The sequence below is a fragment of the Vombatus ursinus genome, unplaced genomic scaffold (genome assembly GCF_900497805.2).
Source record: "Vombatus ursinus unplaced genomic scaffold, bare-nosed wombat genome assembly UNPS02014785.1, whole genome shotgun sequence".
In the NCBI taxonomy this organism is placed as follows: domain Eukaryota; kingdom Metazoa; phylum Chordata; class Mammalia; order Diprotodontia; family Vombatidae; genus Vombatus; species Vombatus ursinus.
In genome coordinates, this window is record NW_020954563.1 from 12008656 (window position 1) to 12017223 (window position 8568).

Sequence of the window (8568 nt, forward strand, 5' to 3'; positions counted from 1 at the left end):
CCCAGTCTTGTGGCCCGCTAGCCAATGGACAGAGAAGACGTTCCCAGCCTCCCCTCGTCCGCCCCAATCCTAAGGCAAGGCAGAGTGGGCGGTTCCTTTACCCTGCAGTCACAACAGTTAAAGGAGCCCTGGAAGGCGACCTCGCGTATAGCCACATATACTGGGGTTGCGTGATGCTGGGACGGGAGGGAGGAACACAGAGAGGAGGGGGTCTGCAAGCTGCTGGCCGCCAGTCGGCAAGGTTTGGTGCAGGCAACGCGAGTTTCGCGCATGCGTCCGGCCTCCCGCACCTGCGCGGTGACGTGGCGCTGCGTGCCGGGAAGCCCCACCCCGCTCCGCCCTTATAGCCACGGCCTCAAAGCGCGCGCGCCATTGTGTGGCTGGGATTCGGCCGCCGTTGTTCCTTTGTCTTCTGTTCTTGTTCTCTTGTTCTCCTTTTCTTTCCTTTTTCCCCCTTGTCTATTTCCTTTTCTGTCCCTACCTTCCTACCACCTCGCCCCTGAGACCACCTCCTTTTCCCCCTCTCCCTCCGCCCACCAGCGGAAATGCCGCGCGTCTACATTGGGCGCCTCAGCTACCATGTCCGCGAGAAAGACATCCAGCGTTTTTTCAGTGGCTACGGACGTCTGCTGGAAGTCGACCTGAAAAACGGGTGAGCGCGCGGCCTGGGCGCCCTGGCTCTCGCGGTGTCTCTTGGGGTGAGGTGGGGCGGGGTGTTTGTGGGGGGGGTGGAAATGAGCGTCCGCGCCGCCGCGTGGCGGAGCTCGCTCTCAAAATGGCGGCGGCCCGACTGACAGGGGGCGGGGGAGGCGGGGGGCGGGGCCGCACGTGCACGCGAGGGGAGGGGGGCCTGGCGCGCGCCGCTGGGGGCCTGACTGCCGCCGGGCGTCCCCACCCCCCTCCCCTCGGTCCAGGTACGGCTTTGTGGAGTTCGAGGACTCCCGCGACGCCGACGATGCCGTTTACGAGCTAAACGGCAAGGACTTGTGTGGGGAGCGAGTGATCGTGGAGCACGCCCGGGGCCCCCGCCGGGATCGCGACGGCTATAGCTACGGCAGCCGCAGTGAGTCCAGTTCCGCGCGTGCCGCGACGCCTCGGGAAAAAGAGGGCGGGGAGGGGTGGGGGGCGGGCGGGCTGGCAGGCAGGCAGGCTAGTGAGGGTCAGGCAGACCGCGGTGGCTCCCCCTGGCGGGGAGGGGAGGTGGGGCGGGAACTCAGCACAAAGGAGCCAGGCGCTCTTAGTCACCCGGGCCTAGGGTAGGTGTGCTGCGTGCAGGGGCGGCGAGGGGCCGTTGAGCGTTGACTTGGTGTGCGGGGCTTCCTCAGAGCACCGCTGTCCTAGCTTTTGCACCGAGGAAAACTCCATACAGAGGAACCTCGGGCTGATTGTCAACTAGGGAAGGGGAGAGGGGTGGAGGGAGAATCCCGAGAAGCATAACAGAAATGTACCTCTGCATTTTGCCTTTCTGTAATTTGTAAGAATTCCGAACTGACCCCAGAAAGGCACCACCACCGGAACCAATTCCGCTGCTGGGGGTGTTAACACCCGCAGAGGTGCGCTCCCTGAGTTTTAGTGCGCTAGATGGAAGTGTCTACAGGCAGATACCCTTCGGAGAAGTAGAATTTGAGAATCCTTGATTGGGGGGTGGGGGGAGGTGGTAGTGCTGGGCAGGAGTTGAGACTTCTCCAATTGACAGTCAATAAGTAGCTTCTGTAGAACCAACTTAATGTTGAATTAGTTTAGTCAGATTGGGAATTAAAGCTAGTGTCCTGCTGTAACTGAAGTGTGGTTGGGGCATGTTATGGGGGGAGGTGGTAGTTATTTACTACTGAATTAAAATGTTAAATGTTGAAATTGTTGCATGTTGAATTCAAACTTTTTAACAAGTCCTTGATGTTTCAATTTGAAAGTGACCAATGGGGCTGAGGCTGTGTCCACTGAGGCTAAGATGACTGCCTTTCCTGATTGGCCTTGGCTTTTCCATACATTGTGTGACCCTTGCCCTATGACCCTTTGGCTGACCTTACCGGAAGCCATGACGACAGCAGCCTTTTGCCATTAGACGCAGGGTGATGGTGAGGATTCCAAGGGTTAGACAAAACTGGTTAATCTGAACTAGGTGACTGTTACCTTGCGTGTTTTGTGGCCAAACCACCACCAAAAACCTCACACTGTGATGTAAGTACTTAGTGTAACTAGTAAACATTTTTGTAAAATGTAGAAATGCATGTAATCAGTTAAGTTTTATATTTTACAATGTTCTGTAAAATAAAACTTAGCGAGGTAAATTGAATAAAGGAGCAGTCACTTTCTAACAGATTGTAGGAGAAATTTAGTAGGATTTTAGTTTATTTGACTTGCCCTTAATATAATGTATGGCAAATCACATATGTGTTGGAGGTTTAGCAAGATAAAAGCAAAGTCCTACTCCAGTAAATAAATTACTTTGTTTGTACTAACTTTCAAAACATTTTGTGCTCTTAGCATTATGAAACACCTAACTATTCATTTATGTGATAAAGGTGGTGGAGGAGGAGGATACAGCAGTCGAAGAGCCACTGGCAGAGATAAATATGGACCACCTGTTCGAACAGAGTACAGACTGATTGTAGAAAATCTTTCTAGTCGTTGCAGTTGGCAGGATTTAAAGGTAGGTGTAATTGTTTTAAAGGTGCTGTTAATATATTTTAGGAGGAAAGTGTTCTGATAAAAACATTTTGTGTATTGTAATGATTCCTTTAAAATTAAGCAATTGTGTATTAGATTAACTAGACTTCTTTGCTAACAGGATTTCATGAGACAAGCTGGAGAAGTAACATATGCAGATGCTCACAAAGAACGCACAAATGAAGGTGTAATTGAATTTCGTTCCTACTCTGACATGAAGCGTGCTTTAGATAAATTGGATGGCACAGAAATAAATGGCAGAAATATAAGGCTCATTGAAGATAAGCCACGGACAAGCCATAGGAGATCCTATTCTGGAAGTAGATCTAGGTAATTTAAGCCATTGGTTACCATTAAGACCAGCTTTAAAGTACAGTCAATTAGGATTTCACGTATTGTAGAAAGTGCACTGGTATTTTGGACTCAGAACTAAGGTTCTTAACCTATATCATGACATAGAAGAAGCTACGTAAAACTATGTAACATGTAACTTGTGATTAGTTACTATCCTTAGATTTTACAGCATCAGTTATTGGTGGTGAAGTGAAAATTGGTGGTAAAAATTAGATAAGTGATTCCTTGGGGATGATCATTCTCAATAGAGTTTGAATGCCGATTAAATAAAATCTGAATGGGTTTTCATTGTATACATGAATGGAAAAACAGTACAGTTCTTGCTTTCTGTTTCTAGGTCCCGATCTAGGCGAAGGTCTCGAAGTAGGAGTCGCAGAAGCAGCCGGAGTAGATCCCGTAGTGCCTCAAAAAGTCGCTCAAGGTAAGGGGTGTTTTTTGTTGTTCGGTTGCTTGCTTTTTGAAGTTCTGACCTGTTTAAGGTACAGTCATAAGATGGTGTGCCTGATAAATTTTTATAATTTTATCTCTTTCCAAGATCCAAATCTAGGTCTCGAAGCAAAGATCATTCACGTTCCCGATCTAAAGGCAGGAAGTCTAGATCAAAGAGCAAATCTAAGGCCAAGTCTGATCGAGGCTCTCGATCTCGTAGCAGATCCAAGGCAAAGTCGGAGAAGTCACACAGTAGGTCCAGGTCTCCATCTCCCAAAGAAAATGGAAAAGGAGAAACAAAGTCAAAATCAAGATCAAGAAGCCAGTCTCACTCCAATTCACCACAACCTCCACCACCATCAAAGGCTCGTTCTGAGTCTCCTCCAGTCAAAAGGGCTACATCAGTATCTCATTCTAGATCTCGGTCACGGTCGAGATCTAGTTCAAGAGATTAAAAGTCCTGAACTCCTTTGCACACTTACGGAACACTTTCTTACTTGTCAGGCAAATTATTCTGTGATGTTAGTACTTTCGATGTTGGCCTCTTCTCAGGAGAAAGCCTGAACGTAGGGGCATAAAGGTTTGATTTGGAAGCAAAATTAATGGGGAAGAAATGAGGCTCTAGAGAAAAGGTGACACAAAGCAAGCAAAGACCCCTTTTTGTAGAAATTAAGCTCTTTGATTTTATAGTATTTCATCAGTAATAACTTTTGTAGAGATTAGGCTTACTTATGATTTTTAGCATTTCAGCAGGATCTGCTGTTGAATGAAGTTTTCTTTTAAAGTATTAAACTCTCAAAAATGCTTTAAGCTTTTAAAGCTTTGGAGAGGACTCAGTTGTGTTTTTTTTTTTAATTATGTTCAAGTTACAAATAATCCTGAGTTGTATTAAAGGTTTGCTACGAAGGGAATGAAAGCCACAGGTCAATATTAAATGGCTTTTGAGCAGTTTTGTCTCTTATCTATTTTTTTGAAAAAATACGAACTGTGTTGTGTATGGTTAAGTGTAAAATTAGGCAAACCTCAAATCAGCAATAAATTCAATTTGGTATACCATCGTATTTCCATGTTATTAATTAAAACTTGCTAAAGTAAGTCTCCTCCCACCCCTTCCTTTTTTTTTCCCCCACATTAGAAACAAAAGGTCTTTGTAGGCCATATTGCATAATGCAGGAAATATGGAAATGTTCTAACTTGAGTTTTGCTGGTGCCCCAGGCAAATGACATTCCAAATATTTTTGGATAATTGTCTTAATTACCAACATTTTCTGGTAGTGGTCAGTGTCATTAACATCTAATATTTAGTTGCAGGACTTGCAACTTGAACAGGAGCAGCAGCAGCAGCTATTCCTTAGTCTTCCACTATATTCAGAATGGGATGTGTGAACATTAGGTTATCTTTTTTAGATTAACAGTTACTTTTGTAAAACTGGAGTTAGAGAGTCCAGTTTGTTAAGTTGGAGGATAGGGACTTAGACCTAATATTTCCCTTAAAAAAGGAACTCCTAAATAAGGAAACTTGTGTACTAATATAGGTAGGCAACGTAGTGTCAGACAAGTCCCTTGAACACCAAGGTTAAGTGACCATGTCTGGGGTTAAACAGCCAGGTCTTCCTGTCTAAAAAAGTTTGCAGTCTTTGCTTAGCGATCCTGCATCTAGTTTTATTAAGTTAAAAAGTAAAATCCTACCCAGTTATCTCCTTTTAGTTAAGAGAATTTAATAATGTGCAATTAGAATTTCCATGTACATTTTATACAGTGTAGGTTTTTTTTAATCAGTGGTAATTCCAAACCTCTGCTTTCTTCATAAACTTTTAAATTTCAATCCTAGTAACATGAAACTTGAATTCACATTTATGATAACTACATTTAGATTAATTTGGAGTATGTACATGTATAATCAAGACCTTACATGCCTGTAAGGACTTGACTTTCTGTGCAAAGACAAGAAATTGGGAGTTAGCTAGATGTCTGTTAGCTGAGTGAGGGGGAATTAGTAATTTTCAGGATGCATACATTTAAGTTTTTATTACCTTGATGCTTAAACCCTCAGTTGTATTCACAAGTCAGCAAAATATTGATCTCAGTGGCTTAGAAGGGTTGTTCATAAAACAAAGGTCCACAATAGTACAATGAATGAAGACAAATGTTAGGACTGAGGTTTTTATTTTAATTGATTGACTGTTAAAATGTATGCAAAGTAAAATGGGATTAAGTAAATGAGCATAGTAGAAAGATCTAGTATTCTAGCTCTCTTGCTAGCAAGATACACAATTGGGATAGTTCTTTTACTTCTAGTTGTTTCTTAATATTTAGATCAGAAAACAAAAATCAAGTATCAGCCTAGAAATTCTAACATCCATTTTTTATCAGATTGGAATAATTTGTGAGGTTGATGTTGAAAGATTTGACAAAAAATTGCCTGAAACTTTGAATCAGTAAAATGAGTGGTGGACAGAGACTATGAGAGGACTGGTCCAGTTAGTTTATCTGAAGGTATAAACTGTCTAGGAGTTGGGCTTTTAAAACCTAACCTTAGGAGTCTAGTGTCCTTCAGGAACTTTGCATTCTGAACTATCTTAGAGATTGTAATAGAGGTCATTTAACTGGCTGCCAAGACAAGATGAGTTGCAAAAATACTGGTGTTTTGCCTTGTGATAACTAGATTTTCCTTGTAAGTTATAGAAAATGAGCTGCTTGTTTCGTTGATTTTTTTAGATGTTTACTACAACAGAGGATGTCCCTTTTCTTTTATAAAAGAGCTAGCTAGGTACTATAAGATTAGAGAGTAGTAGCTGTCTACTATTTTTACCCATACTAGTGACCAGAGGTAAATGGTTGAGTGTACTATCTCTCAGGCACTAAGCTAAAATAAAAACCGTAAAATAGCTCACCTTTGGCCTTCGGGGATTCATTCTTTGAGGAACTTGGCTAGAATTTTTTTTTCCTCGGGCTAAGAGTAGTTTTGGGGGGGATGAAATTGGCTTTTCAAAATTTCCAAGGCAAGGTGGTCCTTTATTTGGGCTTTACTCTTTTTAAAAGTTATACTATAGTATATAGCAATATTAGCATGTTTGGACATTGTTGACTACTGCCTTGGCTTTATAGATAATTGTTTAGCTGTATTATTAAATAAAATTTTTTTCAGTAACTACAAAGCCTACTGCATTTATTGAATTTATCTGGTCACATTAACACAAATATAACTTGTTTAATGATTCTGATTAGGTTAGTTTTTGTTTATAGTATTTGAAATATTTTATTTTTACTCATTCACAAATATAGTAGGTAATAGAAGAATCCTCCAGAAATTGTTATTGTCACAGACCAACCTTGTATGTAAACTGGATGCCATCCCACTTGAGACAAAATTTATAAATCTAGTAAATCTTGATGTCAACTGAAAGGTGAAGGATTTAGACTAGAGGAACTCTTTGGTTTGCTAAAAAGGAGTAAACATTTACATATTTGCAAAATGCTTACTAGGGATGATGAAATGGGGAAGCTGAGACAGTGGGATCCAATTTCCTACTTCCCTCAAGTCATGGGTATGGATTTGCTACCTCAGTGAGGGACCTGCATTGGACTCCCTACTTTACTAATTAATCTTTCCAACCCTTTATTTAAGTACAAAATGAGGGCATTGGACAAGTTTAGAGGTGTCAAACGGCCTGTTAAAAAGCTCCCAAATGCAACTGCAACTACATTAAAATGTAATGGGGAAATATTTAACAAAGTAGAAATAGAACATGTGTGTGTATGTGTGTGTGTGTATATATATATATATATATATATGTATGTATGTATAATGTTAATAGGTTTTCTAAGTCAGCATGTGGCCAGCAGAAATCCTTAGGTACAGCTTAGTTGCTCCCGGGGATACTAAACGCCACTGGACTAGTTGATTTTAAATCAAAAGATCCGTCACAACTCTTAGCTATCGGGGTCTTAGTCTTTCAAAGTTATAATTGATGCCAATGTAGCTAAAAGGAGGGAAGGGCAAACTAATAACTTTTTAAGGTCAAGCTAGGGCGTTTCATTTCTCTGTGGTGCCAAGCCACAAAAGTAACCAGTACAGAATTATTCCAGTTGTCCATGGTATCCTTGTTTTTCAATGATAATTAAACTGATTTTTATGCACTGATTTTGAACTAAGTATAGTCTAAAAGGGCATAAGACTGCTGTCAGTTGTGTCTGACTTTGTGACCCCATTTGGGGTTTTCTTGGCATCACTACTGGAGTGGTTTGCCATTTCCTTCAACTCATTTTACAGATGAGAAAACTGAGGCAAACAAGGTTAAGTGACCTTCCCAGGGTCACACACCTAGTAAGTGTCTGAGGCTCAATTTGTACTCAGGAAGATGTCTTTCTGACTTGTTGTCCAGCACTCCACTGCACCACCTAGCTGCCCTAAATATTTATCACGACAGCAGTAAGTAAGGCTGTCCTGTTAAACTTTTCATTAGTATGTCACATTATACATAGAGAATAGTACATAAAGTGAGAGGAACAGAAATGATTCTATGAGGAAACTGGAGTGGATTAGCCTCAAGAAGGCAGAGTAATCTGATTTACCCAATATTAAAAATCAAAAGAGAAACCAAGTTTTTGGTTTAAAGAAGACTTGGTGGAAATGGGTTTAAGCCATAGGATTTTAGGGCTGATTGACTTGTCATGATCCGCTTTTAAAGGAGTGCATAGTGGGAAGTTGGTTTATCCTTGCCTGCAAATGCTGAAATAGAATTGTCAAGCTGTGTTTTACATTTAGGTAGTTCTTTCACCTTAAGTGCTTCATTTGAGCCCTCAGAAACCTTGGAGGTATGCAAAAGGCATTTTCATTTGATTGAATTTGCCCAGCTTTCCTAAATTTAATTCGTGTTAATCATTCTAATTAATGGAGCTGGAAACTAGGTTTGTCCTGCTCCTGCCATGTTTGCAAGCAGTGGGTTTTCAGTGTTAGAGAACGTGGATTCAGATCCCACAGTTTGACCTAGAGCAAGTCATTTTCGCCTCTCTAGGCCTCAATTTCCCTATCTTTAGTATGAGTTGGTGGGATTAGATGGCCTTCTAGCTCTAAATGTATGATCCTATAATCTCCCATGTTAAGTCACCCAGTTT

The 8568-nt window shown here is 41.9% G+C and overlaps 1 protein-coding gene across 1 annotated transcript; it reads left to right on the plus strand.

Moving 5' to 3' along the window:
• Positions 1 to 332: 332 nt before the first annotated feature.
• Positions 333 to 6601, plus strand: SRSF6 (serine and arginine rich splicing factor 6). The gene is made up of 6 exons (XM_027867166.1): positions 333 to 652; positions 915 to 1063; positions 2523 to 2650; positions 2789 to 2997; positions 3359 to 3442; positions 3557 to 6601. The coding sequence occupies exons 1-6, from the start codon at positions 546 to 548 to the stop codon at positions 3903 to 3905; spliced, it is 1026 nt and encodes a 341-aa protein (XP_027722967.1). The 5' UTR covers positions 333 to 545; the 3' UTR covers positions 3906 to 6601.
• The last annotated feature ends 1967 nt before the right edge of the window (positions 6602 to 8568 follow it).

Coding starts and splice junctions, on each gene's coding strand:
- SRSF6 (XM_027867166.1), top strand. CDS start 546: ATGCCGCGCGTCTACATTGGGCGCCTCAGCTACCATGTCCGCGAGAAA. Junction 653..914: donor GAAGTCGACCTGAAAAACGG/GTGAGCGCGCGG, acceptor CCCTCGGTCCAG/GTACGGCTTTGTGGAGTTCG. Junction 1,064..2,522: donor CTATAGCTACGGCAGCCGCA/GTGAGTCCAGTT, acceptor TATGTGATAAAG/GTGGTGGAGGAGGAGGATAC.